The 19558-nt window shown below is 40.1% G+C and overlaps 1 protein-coding gene across 4 annotated transcripts in view; it reads left to right on the forward strand.

Moving 5' to 3' along the window:
* LOC108718466 (dipeptidyl aminopeptidase-like protein 6) overlaps nt 1–19558 on the forward strand; it is an 883060-nt gene that overhangs the window by 765966 nt on the left and 97536 nt on the right. For all 4 annotated transcript variants that reach the window (XM_041565794.1, XM_041565795.1, XM_041565793.1 and 1 more), the window contains exons 5-6: nt 6386–6460; nt 12397–12449. In XM_041565794.1, coding sequence (XP_041421728.1) covers nt 6386–6460; nt 12397–12449 — 128 coding nt within the window. The remainder of the gene's footprint in view (nt 1–6385; nt 6461–12396; nt 12450–19558) is intronic.

Here is a 19558-nt window from a genome sequence, read left to right on the forward strand (position 1 = left end):
GATAAACATGAAAAAATCGAATGAAAATCTGAATGGTATGATTTTTTTCAAGATATTTTTCTGGCTATATTCTGAAAAACCTGAATTTTTTGGATATTTGCCAAAAAAGTCCGAAATAATCAGATTTTTGGGCTGATTCCATCACAGACCAGAGACAATTCAAAATAAGATAGGAACCTCTCCTATTGACTTATATACTGTACATCCTCGGTCGGTCTAAAATGCCGGATTTTTGGATTCAGCCTTTTTTTTTTTTCACTAAAAAAATCTGATTTTATAGTCGAATTTTTTTTCGACATTCAGAACAAAATTTTTTTTTTCGGCATTCAGACATAACCCCCTTATTGTGCAGTCATCCCCTAATCAAACATATTTTTACATTTCTGGGGATCAGTGCAGCTGACAAAACTAACCAAAGACTCTGGGCAACACCAAACCTGACCTGTAGATGTCTCCATGATAACTTTTGGGCTACACTTGTGAGCAATGGTCAAGGCCAGATCACAGACAAGGTGACTGAGACAGTTGCCTTTGGCCCCAAGCTTAAAGGTCCACCTTTAACTTTTTGTATGTTATAGAATGGTCAATTCTAAGCAATTTTCCACTTGATCTTCATTATTTATTTTTTATAGTTATTATTTGCCTTCTTCTTTTTTCAAATGGGGTCACTGACCCCACCTAAAAAAACAAATGCTCTGTAAGTCTACAAATGTATTTTTCTATTTAGATCCTCTCCTATTCCAGTTTCTTATTCAAATCAATACATGGTTGCTATTAATGTGGACCCTAGCAACCAGATGAGATGGCCTTCCCTTGCGCAAATGCACTCTCTGCACTAGAAGAGCCAAATTTCCGAGTTGAAAACAATATTTACACGTGCGACGATATTTACACACACGACAATTTTTCTTTTTCCAAATGCATTAGGGTGGTTGCAGACGGGGAGATGAGACGCCCAGAAACAAATCTTCTTCGGGCGACCAATCGACCTGAAATACCTTCCTGCCAGCAAGAATACGAATCGCTGGCAGCATGGCATACGAATCGCTTTGGATTTCCAAAGTCGCCGAAGTTTCCTTGTAAGGCAACTTTGGGTAACTTTGAAAATGCCGGCAGCGATTCGTATTCTTGCTGGCGGGAAGGCATTTGGGAAGATTAGTCGCCCAAAGTAGGGGAGATTTGTCGCTGGGTGACTAATCTCCCCATCTGCCACTACCCTTCAAGTCAATGGGCGTTTTCTCTTATGGCAACTTTTTTGTCCTAATGCATTAAAGTCAATGGGCGTTTTTTCTTATGGTGACTTTTTTTATCCTAATGCATTAAAGACAATGAGCTTTTTTTCTTATGGGCGTTTTTTTCTGCGATTTTTGCCGTGACAAATTTTTGCCTCCGTTTCGTGAAAAACTTTTTTATTCTAATGCATTAAAGGCAATGGATGTTTTTTCTTATGGCGACTTTTTTGTCCTAATGCATTAAAGTCAATGGACGTTTTTTCTTATGGGCGTTTTTTTCTGCTTTTTTTCCCGTGGCAAATTTTTGCCTCAGTTTTGTGAAAAACCTTTTTTATTCTAATGCATTAATGTCAATGGGCTTTTTTTCTTATGGGTGTTTTTTCTGTGATTTTTCCCGTGGTGAATTTTTGTCTAAGTTTCGTGAAAAAATTTGCACATGTCGAAATTACGGAATTTCGCCACGAATCCATGGCTGCAGAATGATTTCACCCATCACTGATCGCAACCATTGAAACTGCAGCTCTCTGTGCAGAAGGAAGAAGACTAACAGTTTGATTCCCCTTCTTTATCTGCCTTCCCCAAACCCATTCTCGTTTGCAGGCATCACACACACAGTTATTCGGGCACAAACACACACGCTGCATGTTTCTCTCATAATGTCCCTTTAATCATTTCTACCCCCTACAGATTTCTACATAAACATGAATGCCTAGAGGCAACGTTACACACAAAAGTAGCATTTTTATATTTGTAGAATTGTCGCTTCTTTATTCCTCTGTCTCTCTCTATTTTTTTTTTCAGTCTCCTCTTTAGATGGGTGAATGTAATATGTGTAACATTGCGCCTCTGGCTGTGATTCGCAGCAGAAACACTTGTTTATAGGGATGGAGATCCACGCAAGACCCTGTCCTGTTTATATTACATCAGACATACTGAGGAATCTTTTGTACTTATAATTATACCCACTGCTCTCCAGGACATCCATTTATATCATGTCTGAACCTGGCATATTCCTTTAACCCCTATTGCCTGCAAGCCTATAGAATATCTCGTTCGCCTTATATTTCAATTTAGCTCTTAGGAAGCCGCAGTTCATGACACTTGGGCAAGAACTTTAGGGCCACCTGCCAGACCAGTGTTGGACTGGGGATCTGGGCCCATCAGCAATGTAACTCAGGGTCCCTGCCGAAGCTGCAACCCCCCTTAAGTTGTTGCAGCCATGATCAGGCCGGGGCAGGTAAAGGTGCAGCACACAAGGTTTCTGGTGCTGAGTGGGTCTGGGTCAGCAGGGCCAACAAGTTTTTTCCTAGTGTCCTGCTGGCCCAGTCTAAACCTGTGCTGGACCCCTTTCCCTTCGAATCCTCCCTGCCCTGATGGTTATCGCTGCTGCTCACTAGAGTCTATGGATACGATTTTACGGGTTACAGTAGTGATGTGCGGTAGAATCCTGCACCAGGTCGGGTACCCACGGGTTACCCGCATAAAAGGCTGGCACCCTGCAGAATAAGGGGAGGATTTTCAGGTGCGGGGATAGCCGCGGGTCGCCGGTCTCATCTAAATTTCTTATCTTAGTTTTACTAAACTTGTTTCTGTCCCTACCCACTTTTGATGACGTCACTTCCAGTTTGCTGCACCATCACTTCCTGTCTGATGGTGGTTGGCGGGTTGTGGGTCGGGTTGCGGATAAGGCAGTTGCGGGTCCGGATTAGGGATGTAGCGAACTGCCGTTTATGTGTTCGCGAACGCCGTTCGCGAACACCGGCAGAAAATGCGAACAGTTCGCGAACAGTTCGCGAACATCCGCAAAATCGTTCCATTCGAACGATCGAAGGATTTTAATCGTTCCATCGAAGGATTTACGTTCGAATCGAACGATCGAAACCATTCGATCGAATGATTTCATTCAATCGAATGGCTTTGATCGTTCGATTCGAACGAAAATCCTTCGATTTTAGCGGTCGAAGGAATCGAATGGTCGAACGATTTTTGTTCGAATCGAACGCGAACACATATTGGCGAACGTCGCGCGACGTTCGCGAACATTCAGCGGACGCGAACAGTCGAAGTTCGCGCGAACTAGTTCGCCGGCGAACAGTTCGCTACATCCCTAGTCCGGATCAGGTAGGGGATCAAAGTGGGTAAATAAGCGGGTTGAACTTTACAATCACTGACCGTTTTGGAAAGGCTGAATTGCACGGACATATTTCATTGGATTGGGTGTAGTTGCCACTAGAATATAAATTTGAAATTGAGCAAAGGAAAGTCTTGGAATATTGCTCAGAAAATAAAGTTAGTGAGCAGGGAGGAGTCATCCGATTAAATTAGTACTATTTTGGGGTGAAGTCCCCCTTTATTCCAATATACTTTTATCTTTTTATGGTTTATTTTTCTATCCAGTGGACTTTGACTCACTAAGGGCACTAACCAAACTGTCATCCTAACCCTGTCCCTCTGTCAGTTTTACTTGGGTAATGGAATATCCCCATAGGAAAACCTCAGAATCAGTAATTGAATGACAAATTCCACTGTTACTTGTTGATTACACCCCGAGGTCCTTTGGGGATAGATCCTGCCTATAGACAGTGCTGGTAAAACAGAGGACACAATTACAGCACGTACATCAATTCCCCTTCTATGTGCCGGGAATCTCTACTCACAATTCAAATTAAATCCAAGTAAATAGAATTTAGATAAAATCTCCTGTGTCTTTAATAAGAGCAGCTGGCTGACAGGGGACACCACCGATATGTTGTAAGCTCCTGGAACGAGATCTTCTCATTCATTTCTGTCATTCACTTCTGCAATGCAGGTGCTATTGGCCTCATTTCTTATACATCACAGTCCAGTTTGCACCATATAACGGCAGGTACAAGCAAGAGATACAGCCGTACTCACTAGTGAGGATAAAGATTGTATGCGTACATACATTAAGGGGCAGATTTATCAAGGTTCGAAGTGAAAATTCTGATTTTCGAGTTTTTTAAGGCCAAAACTGTCAAGTTTGGCTAGGGAATTATTAAAATTAGGGATGCACTGAATCCAGGATTCGGTTCAGGATTCCACCTTTTTCAGCAGGATTCGGATTCAGCCGAATCCTCCTGACCAGCCGAACCGAATCCGAACCCTAATTTGCATATGCAAATTAGGGACGGGGAGGGCAATCGCGTGACTTTTTGTCCGAAAACAAGGTAGTAAAAAATGGGTTTGGTATTCAGCCGAATCTTTAGCATAGGATTCGGGGTTCGGCCGAATCCAAAATAGTGGATTCGGTGCATCCCTAATTAAAATTTGATTTGAATTTTTTTTAAAATTCGAATTCCATTTTTGAGATTTATCATAAACTGGCCCTTTAAGAACTGCGCATACAAATTTGGCACAAACACAAATGATCAGCCCATTAGCTTCACATAGGGGATAACATTCGCTTCACATAAGCATTAACAGTCCCAATTCACACCCTCACTGGTGTTAACTGTAACTCACGGTTTCCTTAGCCCTCACTGGCTTTTGGTGGACCACAAATCCCAGAATCCTCTCTGGGCCACACTTGTCTCCTGGGAGGGGTTTCTCTTTTCCTCTCCAGTCCTTTAGGGCTCTCTCTCGAACTCAGGTCAGCAGAGAATAACTCTCCTTCCCAGCTACACACAGGCACCTTCCTTCACTCAAGAAGGTCCTCACGTGGCCCCTCACCCTCCTTCAGATCCAGGAGATATCCAGGGGAAGAAGCCAAGGTGTTGCTCCAAAACCTCCTTTTAACTACATCAAACCTGTAGCTAATTAATTAACTGCCTCTAGCTTGGCAGCTGAAAACCCCTTACTGAAGCAAGGAATGGAAGCCCACCCTGCTCTCTTCCATTCAATCCAGGGACCCACTAGCCAGCTTTTCCTAAGCAAGAATAGAATCAACCAACATTACTTTCTGCAGCCACACAGTCTTTTCCCTGGAGTTTCTTATTTCACCAGCCTAATGCTGGTGAAATACACTTGATATTGTGCACTTTTGACACACATGGTAGCTAGCATACCTCCCAACTGTCCCTTTTTCGGAGGGACAGTCCCTCTTTTGACAGCTCAACCCGCACTCCCTCATTTGTACTGGAAAGTCCCTCTTTTCTCTGCACTGAACAGCCAGAAAAAGAAACAACGTTTCTCACTTAATTGGCTTTTAGCAGAGAGCCCAGAACAGCTAACAGGTGCAAATAAGATACTTTGTAACAATTTTGAGACACAAAAACACAGTTTAGATAAGGAGAAATATTTTCAAATTTTCATAACCTGCCAAATTTTGTAAAACAAACATGGTAATTAGGGGGTGTGACCACAGAAAGGGGTGTGGTCAAAAAATGTTTTACTTCCAAAATGTTGGGAGGTATGAGCTAGGGTTGCCACCTTTTCTGGAACAAAATACCGGCCTTCCTACATGTTTATCTTTTTTCCCTATTAATAACATTGGGATCAACCAATTTTTTTACCGGTAATATACCAGACAGGTGGCAACCCTATGGTAGCCTGATTAGTTCAAATGCAGTTCTGCCATAAGCCACGTGGAGGTGCAGAACAAATACAGGAAGTGACCTTGCGCAATTACAGCAAGTGTCCAGCGGAGGGAGTTTGTCACAAGATCAATGAAATACAACAGCTTATGCTGGAGACATGACAGCGACTTTTTTCGTCTTTGTGATTTTTTTTTTGTCCAAATGCATTAAAATCAATGGGTGTTTTTTCTTATGGCGACTTTTTGTCATGGTGAATTTTTCCGCAGCAAATCCATGTGGTTTCGTCTTTCTGCTTTCTACACCATACAAAACATTCGTCTCTAAACACAATTTTTTGCATGTACAGGATAGAAAGGAGAACACAAATCATTTTTTGTTTTTTTTATACGAGGGTGTTACTCGCCCACACTGGGCCAGGTATATATTTAAGTGCAGGTGATTAAACACAATTAAAGCTGTGCTTATGGAGCGGGTGCCAAGGTTAAAGCCAATATATTGACAGCTGCATTACGGCTCGGCCTGGTGGCGGCTCTGCTGTTTACCGAACATTTTAAATGATTAATGATTCAATTTGCCTGAAGCTTTTGTTTGTGTAAGGCAGCTGAGAAGTGAAATCCAAACATGCAATTTAAATACTCCCATTTTTATGTATTGCAGGAGGCCTTGAAGGTCAGCAAATATGAGGTGTCTCCGGACATGAAGTATGTGCTGATGGCGTATGATGTTGTGCCGGTAAGTGTATTGATTGAGGGCTTGTGTTTGGGCTTTTTATGACACTGCAGATGTGTCTATCACTCCTGTAAAAAGCTCCTTCCACTTATATCCTGACTGTATGGGTGCCCTACGCTCTGCTAAATGCAATGTGCAGCTAACAGCGCCATCTAGATGATTTAATGGGACGTTACTGTCATTATGCATAGGATAGTCCAAATATTGATTATTTTTTTTTAAATAAAATGCTTTTATATCGCAAATGTCATCTCTAAAATGAATATAATGCCTAAGGTTTAATTAAAATGAGCACTTAAAAAAGAATAATAATAAAAAATATATATATATATATATATATATATATATCCCAAGGAATTAACTCCCCGTAAACCAGTGCAATCGTTAAATGATGCCTGAAAGGAGCACTTCATCTTGATATAAATGTTTAGTACAGGTATAGGATTCGTTATCCAGAAACCTGTTAACCAGAAAGCTTCCGAATGAAGGGAAGGCCATCTCTCACCAGACTCAGCAGCTAACAGCGCCATCTAGATGATTTGACTGGAAGTTAAATCGTTGAATAGTAAAGTCCAAATATTGATTTTTTTTTTATAAGGATAAAATGCTTTTATATCAGAAATGTCGTTTCTACACTGAATATAATGCTTAAGGTTTAATTAAAATGAGCATTTAAAAAGAAAAAAAAAAATATATATATATATATATATATATATATATATATATATATATATACATATATATATATATATTCCAAGGAATAAACTCCTCCTAAACCAGTGCAATCGTTAAATGACCCCTTAAGGAGCAGTTCATCTTGAGTTAAATGTTTAGTACAGGTGTAGGATTCCTTATCCAGAAACCTGTTATCCAGAAAGCTCAGAATAAAAGGAAGGCCATCTCCCACAGACTCAGCAGCTACCAGCGCCATCTAGATGATTTGATTGAAGTTAAATCGTTATGAATAGTAAAGTCCAAATATTGATTATTTTTTTTTTTTAAGGATAAAATGCATTTAGATCACAAATATCGTTTCTGAAATGAATACAATGCCTGAAGTTTAATTAAAATGAGCATTTAAAAATAAAAAAAATAAATGATACATACAAGTATGGGATCCGTTATCCAGAAAGTTCAGAATTACGGAAAGGCCGTCTCCCATAGACTACATTATAATCAAATAATCCAGAATTTAAAAATGATTTCCTTTTTCTCTATAGTAATAAAACAATATCTTTACTAACATTGGAGATAAATATCTGGAGAGATTTCTGGAGATGTTGTCCATGGCAACCAATCAGATCTTTGCTTTTGTTTTCTAAGTTATAGGTAGTTGTTTAAATCTAATTGCTGATTGGTTGCCTTGGGCAACATCTCCAGAAATCTCTCCAGATAATTATCTCCGATGTTAGTAAACATGCCCTTAAGATATAATTAATCCTTATTGGAAGCAAAACCAGCCTATTGGGTTTATTAAATGTTTACATGATTTTTTAGTAGACTTTAGATGTGAAGATCCTAATTACTTTAAATTCTGGATAATAGGTCCCATACCTATATACCTATATATATATATATATATATATATATATATATATATATATATATATATATATATATACATATATATATATATATATATATATATATACAAAAAACAAAAAATAAGCTGTTCGCACACCAATAGATAGCAATGTACCAGGTGCTGCCACAGTGTCGAATATTTAACAGTCCATGGATAGTTAGCAGCGCACACTGGAATTTTAAAAAATTAATTAATTTATTTAAATTTTAAAAGAGCATAATACATGCATCGACGTTTCGGTCCTGGTCTTGGACCGTTATCAAGATACAACATGTGATTAAAACAAAAACTTTATACTCTTCTATGGGCCTGAACAGGAAATGAAGTCACTGAAAAATCACTAACACATAGAACCGGCCTGTTGTCACAGTATCAATAATCCTTTAAATGTAACAACTTTCGAACATATTTCCTAAATCAGATACATTATTGTAATCTGGGATACACTGTAACAATTCAAACATTATGTAACAACCTGGGCAAGTTATTAAATAAATCACATGTGTAGTAGTACATGTGATGTGAGATCGAATAGCAAATCTTTTGCCGTTATGGGGATGATTAAAATTCTGACTCGGGCTCATATATCTGCATGAAGTACAGGAGGGACATCTCAAACATCCTATTTTTCGATTGGCAAGCCAACCGGTCTGTGGTTTTTGATAACATTCTATCTATGTACTACTACACATGTGATTTATTTAATAACTTGCCCATGCGGTCTTTCCTATGTTGGTAAGACTGATCTTACGTTACGCCATAGGATGGATGCCCATCGTTCGGCTATAAGTACAGCATTTAGGGACAACTATACCTCGAAGCCCGTTGCCAAACATTTCCTAGAGAAAGGTCATCATCTTCCAACGTTTAAATATATTGGTATAGACCACATTCCTCCACTTAGGAGAGGGGGTGATAGGTCCAAAATGCTCCTCCAGAGGGAATGCTTTTGGATTAAGAAACTTAACACATTGGCACCCCACGGTCTCAATGAGCAGTTTTCCTTGTCGTGCTTTTTGGAACAGAGATAAAGATCCAATTAAATGTGCTATATTTGTTTTAGTATATCTCTAAGTGCCCAGGTTGTTACATAATGTTTGAATTGTTACAGTGTATCCCAGATTACAATAATGTATCTGATTTAGGAAATATGTTCGAAAGTTGTTACATTTAAAGGATTATTGATACTGTGACAACAGGCCGGTTCTATGTGTTAGTAATTTTTCAGTGACTTCATTTCCTGTTCAGGCCCATAGAAGAGTATAAAGTTTTTGTTTTAATCACATGTTGTATCTTGATAACGGTCTAAGACCAGGACCGAAACGTCGATGCATGTATTATGCTCTTTTAAAATTTAAATAAATTAATTAATTTCTTAAAAATCCAGTGTGCGCTGCTAACTATCCATGGACTGTTATATATATATATATATATATATATATATATATATATATATATATATATATATATATATATATATATATATATATATATACGTAACCCAAGGTATTAACTCCTGCATGCTTCTCAGGCAGCCCCTGGTCAGTTACCTAAGCCCTAGGGGAGGGAAGAATTTTCTATTAGTCCAAGGGTAATCTAGAAGTTCTTAGTTGTGTCTTCTTCTGGCCTGAGTTGGAGGTAGGGCTCAGTATGAAAGGATAAAAGCTCAAACCCTGATAAAGAAACCATGTATCAAATAAGACTAGTATCCAGTGATGGTACACCCCAGGAGTATAAGATAGTCAAGGCTAGTGAGCAAGAGCAAATCTGTGCTCCACCAATGAGAAGCAGCAGGGTTCGTATTCCCCAGAAGACACACACACATAGTAGGGATTTCAGTATGGTAGGATTCAGGGTAGTGTATACTCCCTCAGAACTGGGGTTTCACTGGAGGTGACATTAACCCCTGTATACCTCAGTCATTAAGTGTACAAAGGAATAACCTGTTTGTTCAATAAGTCATTGTTCATCATAGTAAAAAAAGAATGGAACATTGTATTATTACTGTCACAGCATCTCCGCTGTAGTTCAACTACATCACCACATGTACCTGCTCTATTGTTGATCAGCTGGTAAAAGGGGATTTATGTTGACCCCCTCAATGACACAGACAGCTACAAAGGCATATTCTTACAATTGAGCCTCCGAGCGATTCTTATACATAAGATAACAATACTCAGTATGAACACTGGCTGCGGAGGGAAGAGGATTCACAGCTGCTGTTTCTATGACAGATTGTTCAGCGGCTGTGGCCCCTTGTGACGTTATCTGCAGAATCACAGGCAGTCATTATGGGCAATATTATCTCAGGCCCCGCGCGGAATAAATGAGGGCAGTTCAGCAGTTAGTGGCACCTTGTTATTATTTACTGTGCCAGGAGATGCGCTTCACTATCGCAAGGGCATCTAGGCCGCTCTAAATTAAACGTTAAGCAAAAAAGCCACAAATTCCCTTTATTTGTTTATATATACAGTATATATGCAATCACATTCTGTTCCCCTGATCTTTCCATTTCCCAGCCTGTTTTGTGCTTCCCTTTGCTCCGTATGCGGAATGCCATTACCCGCTCTGTGTCATTTCTGCTCGACCTTCCCATACATAAAACCTGATTGTGTATCAACCTGTCCGCTTTGAGTACTGACTTCTGCAGTAAATGTGGCATAATGGAACCCTCCTGCTCCTGAAATCTGTCATTTTCCCTGCCTGTGAGATTTCAGGCTTGGCTTTGCCCAGTGTTTGTACATGTGCGGGATATGATATGTATTTGTACGTGAGCTGGTGAATATCATGGGACGGCTCATCAGTCACTGAGGCCAGTGAGGAGGGCAGACAATGCAGCATTATTATTTGTATCCATTTAGACTGTTTCTAATATTCCACAGCCATGCAGATGGAGATTAAACGATCACCATGTGTTTTATTTTTGCCAGCATAGGTATTCCTCTGCACAATTCAGCAGGAACTGTCCCCTACATTTGCTCATAGTCTGTACAGAGAGATCCCATAAAACTATGGCAGCATAGGTATTCCCCTGTACTAAGCACAATTCAGCAGGAACAGCCCCTTAAGTTTGATCATAGTCTGTACTGAGAGAGCCCATAAAACTATGGCAGCATAGGTATTCCTCTGTACTAAGCACAATTCAGCAGGAACAGTCCCCTAAGTTTGCTCATAGTCTGTACAGACAGATCCCATAAAACTATGGCAGCATAGGTATTCCCCTGTTCTAAGCACAATTCAGCAGGAACAGCCCCCTTAGTTTGCTCATAGTTTGTACAGAGATCCCATAAAACTATGGCAGCATAGGTATTCCCCTGTACTAAGCACAATTCAGCAGGAACAGCCCCTTAAGTTTGTTCATAGTCTGTACAGAGAGATCCCATGAAACTATGGCAGCATAGGTATTCCCCTGTACTAAGCACAATTCAGCAGGAACAGCCCCTTAAGTTTGTTCATAGTCTGTACAGAGAGATCCCATAAAACTATGGCAGCATAGGTATTCCCCTGTAATAAGCACAATTCAGCAGGAACAGCCCCTAAGTTTGATCATAGTCTGCACAGAGAGATCCCATAGAACTATGGCAGCATAGGTATTCCCATGTACTAAGCACAATTCAGCAGGAACAGTCCATACATTTGCTCATAGTCTGTACAGAGATGTACCATAAAACTATGGCAGAATATGTATTCCCCTGTACTAAGCACAATTCAGCAGGAACAGTCCCCCTAAGTTTGCGCATAGTCTGTACAGAGAGATCCCATAAAACTATGGCATCATAGGTATTCCCTGTACTAAGCACAATTCAGCAGGAACAGCCCCTAAGTTTGCTCATAGCCTATACAGAGAGATACCATAAAACAATAGCAGCATAGATATTCCCTGTACTATGCACAATTCAGCAGGAACAGCCCCCTAAGTTTACTCATAGTCTGTACAGAGAGATCTCATAAAACTATGGCAGCATAGGTATTCCTCTGTGCTAAGCACAATTCAGCAGGAACAGCCCCCTAAGTTTACCCATAGCCTGTACAGAGTGTTACCATAAATTATATCTGTCAGTCTGAGCGAAAAAAATTTTATTCTGCATCATGTGCCCACCGCTTTTCTCTCGCTCTATTGTTTCTTCTCCCAGTGATTCTGCCAATTACAGACTAACACCCACGTTAGACACTGCAAGTACTGGCACCTAGTGCTGCAGGATCAAAGTCGGTGTCAGATCTGGTTTATGCGCATAGGGTTACGTGGTGGAGATGCCAGGCATCTGCCAATGAACTCATCAGGTGTTGCTTGTATTTCCAACCTCCGACGCTCTCAGGTACTAATCATATTGTTCTTCTTCCTGTCTGCCCGCAGGTCTACAGACGCTCTTTCACCGCACACTATGTCCTGTGCAACCTCATTACAGGGTAAGGGTCACTTCTTCAACCGCTATCAATATTAATATTCATGAGTAAACCAGTGCAATCGTTAAAAGACACCTTAAAGGGGCGATTCACATTGAGATGAATGTTTAGTACAGGTATAGGATGCGTAACCCGGGAAGCTCTGAATTACGGGAAGGCCGTCTCCCACAAACTCCATTATAATCAAATAATTAACATTTTAAAAAATAATTTATTTTATCTCTGTAATAATAAAACAGTACCTTGTACTTGATCCCAACAATCCTATTGGGTTTAATCAATATTTAAATGATTTTTTAGTAGACTTAAGTATGTTGATCCAAATTATGGAAAGATCCCTTATCCAAAAAAAACCCCAGGTCCAGAGCATTCTGAATTAGAGGTCCTATACATGTATGATGTAGAAAGTCTTATTCTAAGGCGGTTTTCAATTGGTCTTTTTTTCTTTAATTATTTAACCTATTCTTCTGTACTATCAAGTTTGGAACTGAAATTGCTAGAGTAAGGGGGATTGTTAGAATTCCTCTTACTCTACCAACCAGATACTGGAAGATGAAATGGTCATGATGTTGGCCTTGAGGCAGGTGCCAGTGGTGTAAGTATATGTCACTGGGCCCCACAGCAAATTTAATTAAAGGCCCCAAAATATTTGTAAGTTGACTTATTCTACCTATATACAGTACATTGAGATTACTCATTAATTAGGGTCTCACAGGGCCCCCTTCACTCTTGGACACCTAGGGTTGCCACCTGTCCGGTTTTGACCCAGATAGCTTGGTTTTTTGAAGGGCTGTTCGGCTGCCCTATTTTCCAAATTTCCTGAGATTGACGCGGTGATCAGCCAATCGCCTCGTCATAGTCACAGTCCCGCCCCATCACATTGTGGCCCCACCCCCCCCACTAAATCACGGTCCCGCCTCGCCCTGGAGTTTGTTGGGGGGAAAGGTGTCAACCCTATGGGCACTCCTGCAATCGCAGGGTCTACTTCAACTGTTGTTACGCCCTGGGCAGGTGCCAAAATCTGATAATCTGAGGCTGAGAATTCCAGTGACCTGGTGCATCAGCTTATTCAGTCTTTCCTCCAAGTCTGGTATTATGGCTGCAGCCAGAGAGGTGGACACCCCAAATTTGTGGGTATGGGGGCAAGGTAAAGTGGTATTGACTTGACAGGGATGTATGCGGAAGTTTCAGTGTCACTTTAAAGGGGTTGTTTACTAGTGATGGGGGAATTGCGCCGTTTCGCTTTGCTGAAAAATTTGCGAATTTCGTGCGAAATATGCGAAACTGCGAAAAATTTGCTAAACGGCGCCGGCATCCGTTTTTGATGCCGGCGTCCATTTTTTTCCGACTCCGGCGACAAATTTTTTTTGACACCGGCGCCGTTTCGCGAATTTATTCGCTGGCGGTGAATCGCGCAAATTCGCGCCTGGCAAATAAATTCGCCCATCACTATTATTAAATTAACTTTTAATATGATGTATAAAGTAATATTCTAAGACAACTTGCAATTGGTTTTCATTATTTATCATTTGCGGTTTTTGAGTTATTTGGATTTTATTCAGCAGCTCTCCAGTTTGCAATTTCACCACTCTGGTTGCTAGGCTCCTAAGTACTCAACCAAGCAACCGTGCATTGATTAGAATAAGAGACTTGAATATGAATAGGAGAGGCCTGAATAGAAAGATGAGTAATAAAAATCAGCGATAACAATATAGGAGTAGCCTTACAGAGCATTTGTTTTTTAAATGGGCTCAGTGACCCCCATTTGAAAGCTGAAAAGAGTCAGGAGAAGAAGACAAATAATAACAAAACTACAAAAAAGAAAAAATGAAAGCCAAATGAGAAGTTTCTTAGAATTAGCCATTTTATAACATACTAAGGGGCCAATTCATTAACTTCGAGTGGGCTACTTCAACCTTCGACTACGACTTCGACTTTGAATCGAAGGATCCGAACTAAAAATCGTTCGAATATTCGACCAGACGATAGTCGAAGTACTGTCTCTTTAAGAAAAAACTTCGACCCCCTAGTTCGCCACCTAAAAGCTACCGAACCCAATGTTAGCCTATGGGGAAGGTCCCCATAGGCTTGGCTAAGTTTTTTTGGTCGAAGGATAATCCTTCGATCGTTGGATTAAAATCCTTTGAATTATTCCTTCGATCGTTCGGTCGCAGTATTTGCGCAAAATCCTTCGAAGGATTTTCATTCCCAGTCGAATATCGAGGGTTAATTAACCCTTGATGTTCGACCCTTGGTGAATTTGCCCCTAAAAGTTAACTTAAAGGTGAACCACCCCTTTACAGAAAAGTATAAGACAAAGTCCAATCATGAACTTGTTGGTTTATATGTATAAAGTCTATATCATGGGGCTCAGTCAGAGATCAGTTGGGAAGGCTGTGAAATCCCATTGGGCAAGGACCACATCTGACCATGGGTACCTTCCTCTCACAATGGGACTCCCATGCCATGGATCAAAATAAGTAGATTGTGCCTACTTTGCCCATTATCAAGTATAAGGAACATTTATTAAAAATAAAATGTACTTAGTGTTCCACTCTATAATAACATATAGGCATTCAACCTGCTCCTGTGAACCTGCAACTTTCATTATCTCCTGGCAGCCTCAGGGGGGATGTAGTTCTACTTCAGCAGGAGGATCAGCCCATTGGACGGATCTTATGCTTTTCTCAGCCCCAGGGCCAAAGTGTTAATTTATCTCCAAATCCTTCTCTATGGCCACCCACCTGCTGAACCACATCTCCCAGTATGCACACCCAGCTGTTAGCTGCCTCGGGGCATGATGGGAGTAGTAGCTGAGCAGCTGCCGTTAGTCTGACATCTGAGATGTTACAGGACTCTCCAATCAAATCTAATTAGCATTTGGTATCACAAGCCATGGGCAGGCAATAATTAGCAGTAATTATTCTTCATGTCGTCTATAAACATCTCTACAAGCCGAAAACCAATGTCATGATTACATTCTTGTACATATTTCTTTTCCACCAGATATATTGGAATTATTACTGTGTATTCTGCAGTTTCTTATGATATACATAAAGTAGCAAATTCAAATACTCATAGAAAATCAGATGGCACACACAGAAGCATTCGTGCTAAATGTTGAAGTGTTATTGAGATCCCCACTACGTTTCGGAGGCACAGTCTCCTTTCTCAAGTGCTTTCTTCAATACCTTGAGTCTGCTAAAAAATAATTTAAACATTAAATAAACCCAATAGGCTGTTTTTTTTCTTCCGATAAGGATTAATTCTATCTTAGTTGGGATCAAGTACAAGCTACTGTTTTATTATTACAGAGAAAAGGGGAATCATTTTTTAAAAGTTTGGATTATTTGATTAAAATGGAAATGGCCTTCCCATAATTCGGAGCATTTGGGATAATTGGTTTTCGGGATAATGGATCCCATACTTTACCCAAACATTAGGCCGAAAAAAGGTTGTAGGTTCTTATTTGCTGAAAAGACATCCAATCCGTTCTTGAACCTATTTGTTCTATCTTCCACTACAACTGCTTCCAGATGAGAATTCCAATTATTTGGGGGACTAGGACCTTAAAGACTATAGAGGAGTGGAGGTCTGATACATATTCTTGTATCTCTAACCTTGTTAGAAGCTCATTGGGGATAGTGATGCGCGGGTCGAGAATTTCTCGACCCGCACCTGACCCTACCCTGTCCCCTCCCGAACCGCACCCGGCCCAGGCCCGCACTGCCCTCTTTTTATAGACCCGTGCTGGAGGCAGGCAGAAGTCTATAAATTCCGGTGCTGGAAGCCAGCAGTACTAGGTTGCACCCGCTCGCGACCCGAAGATTTTGTGGAGGAGTCCACCCGAACCCACCCAACCTGCCCAACCCACTGGTTCCGGCAGGGGTAATCAAAAATTTGATGCTCAAGATTGGGGCTGAGAACTAAAGGGACAGATAATGCAGGAAAGATATATGAGGCACGACTATTATTTATACAACTGCTGCACTTTCATTGAGTGGTGATAGTTTATCAGTCCCCTGCTCTATGTAAATGCAAAAAGATCAAAGCATTATTACACAATGTAATTGTATGTTATCTGTACTTTTATCAAGGACTTCTCCTAACTATGGGGGAAGCTCTGGCAATGGGGGTCGGCAAATATTACTTTTTTCATCCTACCTTTAAAAAATTACATAAGCCGACATGGTAAGTACTAAGGCTTAAATGCAAGGGGAGCTGTAGAAAATACCTCTGATTAATTCTCTCATTCTGTATACAATTTCTGGAATCAGAATTAGATATCTAGCTATGAGGTACAGAGGGTTTGTGATATTAGGGAACGTGGCACAGCAGCATACTGATGGGTCAGCATTTCTACCAACTCCAATAAAAAGTGCATTTACTCTATAAAAATAACTTTGCCCCCCACTTTTTATTGGGGTGGATTTTCTGCCCAGCAATCGCATACTTTAATTCCATGGAAAAGGCCTACTGTACTCTAATAGTCATATTTTTATGATTTTGTGATCTCAGGTAAAGCTTTATGAACTTGTATGATTAGGATATTATTAATCAGACTTAAAGAGATACTGACACTCATTTTGAGGTAGGGGTATATGTGTATGGCTGGAGGGGGTGTTACAAGAATTGACCATGATTATATCTGGGAATTACACTCTGCCATAGGTTCATGCTTAATTCTTTCATGGGTGACCAACAAAAAGACATCATGTAAAATATCCCAGTATCAACATTGTTGAACCTAAGGTGCTGATTTTTGGTCACTTGACTATGAAAGAACCAAAGAACTCAGTCGAGCTGAATATCAGTGAAGGACTAAGTATTCCATGATCGTGGGAATCTGATGAAGATCCTAGAGTTTTAAGGTCTTACTCTTGGAGTTCCTAGCTATTCACAGACACAGTTCCTATGTTCATAGGTCAGGCAGAGCTCCCCTATTTCTTAAATAAATATATATATATATATATATATATATATATATATATATATATGTAATTGCCCAGTGTAATCATGTTAAAATGCATGTACTTCAAACTAAATATATGAAAAGAAAAAGAGTATTTGGGCAAAGAGTTCCAAAGAAATCAGTGGAGCTGGTCCAGCTATGGGTCTTCTTACAGCTCCATTCCTGAGTATGAGTCTAGAGAGAGACACATTGAATATCCAGATGCATATTAGGTGTTGATTTGTTTTGTTAGATAGAAATCTCTCATGTATAAGGCTGGTGTTTCTTGTTTTTAGCGTAATTTGGATTTATCTGTAATCTCTTTTTCAGTAATGTAACAGCATCAACCCAGAACTTGATAAACCTTGATTGAAATTATAGGCTAGGCAAGAGATTGAATGTTCTAACGTCATGCACAATCAGAGCTTGTCCTAATGCTTCCAAACATTATGTGGCGTTTAGGAGAGATACTTGCCTTGTTTTTCATTCTCAAACTCCGTGCAGCTTGTCAAAGACAAATTGTATGTAAATAATATCATTGCATAAATTCTATTTATCTTTATAGCTGAACACAGTAGGTCAGTTAGACAAAGGCATCTATTTCATAAAGGTTTGATTATGTTTTCTCAATGTTTTTTCCTGCTGAAAACATCTCAACTAGTGGCTCACGAGTAACATGTTGCTCACCAACCCCTTGGATGTTGCTCCCAGTGGCCTCAAAGCAGCTGCTTATTTTTGAATTCCTGGTTTAAAAGCAGGTTTTGGTTGCATAACAAGCAGGTATAGTGCCAAACAGATCCTCCTGTAGCCTGCCAGTCCATATAGGGGCTACCAAATAGCCAATCAAAGCCCTTATTTGGCATCCCAAGGAATTTTTTTCATTCTTGTGTTGCTTCCCAACTCTCTTTGCATTTAAATGTGGCTCATGGGAAACAAAGATTGGAGACCTCTAGTCTAGAAGGTTGAGTCTATTGATGGTATTATGATAGGTCAGTGTACCCAAGCATGCTCCTTAGCAACTTGCACCCCTACAGACTGCTCGGATAAATTATGTTTTCATATTAATGCAAAGGCATAGTAACATAGTAAGTTAGGTGGAAAAAAGACACGTCCATCAAGATCAAGTCTATATATCACCTGCCTATCTGCTAGTTGATTCAGAGGAATATTAAAAAAAACCCATTTGAAGCCTCTCCATTTTGCTTTCCTGACTCCAAGATGGCAATGGGACCAGTCCCTGGATGAACTTGTACTATGAGCTATCTCCCATAACCCTGTATTCCCTCACTTGCTAAACACCATTCAACCCCTTTTTAAAGTTATCTAATGTATCAACTTGTCCAGGGAGAGAATTCAACATCTTCAAAGCTCTCACTTAAAAATATCCTGGAATTATTGTCAGCCTGGACTTATTTCAATAATCCTAGAGTTTCCTTAGTGCAGTGATCCCCAACCAGTGGCTCGTGAGCAACATGATGCTTTCGGACTCCTTGGATGTTGCTCCCAGTTGCCTCAAAGCAGATGCTTATTTTTTCTTGACCTGGAGGCAAGATTTGGTTGTATAAAAACAATGTGTACTGCCAAACAGAGGAGGCTGCCAGTCCACAAGGCTAACAAATAACCAATCACAGCCCTTATTTGGCACCCCCATGGACTTTTTTAATGTTTGTGTTGCTCCCCAACTCATTTTTACATTTGATATCAGGTTGATTTTTGGCCAGATATCAGTCAGATAGGACATCCCCTTGTCTATGATCAAAGAGCTACAAAGTTGGTCAGGAATGGACAAGTCAGCCACATATCTGCCCAGCCATGAATGCTAGCTTTAAAGCAAACCAAAATCAGTATGTCATGCCATGTCAATAGTTTACTTTCTTAAAATATGCTTAAAATACAAAATCAATACCTTACCTAAATCAATATTCCACCCCAATCTTCTAAAATATTCTCTTTCTTCTTTTTCTCAAGAAATAGTTTTGAGGTGAAACTGAATTTGCTCAGCAAATAAAAACACTGTAGAATACAGAATATTTATCAGTCTGCCACGAGCTTCTTGCTGTAGATAAAAAGTCAACAGTTGTTTATTTGGCATGTTGCTCCTTTTGTATTAAGTGAAAAGTTGCTGCCTTTCCTCCTGCTCAGCAGGTGACTCTGAATGCAG

The sequence above is a fragment of the Xenopus laevis genome, chromosome 6L, assembly GCF_017654675.1.
Source record: "Xenopus laevis strain J_2021 chromosome 6L, Xenopus_laevis_v10.1, whole genome shotgun sequence".
NCBI classification, from domain to species: Eukaryota; Metazoa; Chordata; class Amphibia; order Anura; family Pipidae; genus Xenopus; species Xenopus laevis.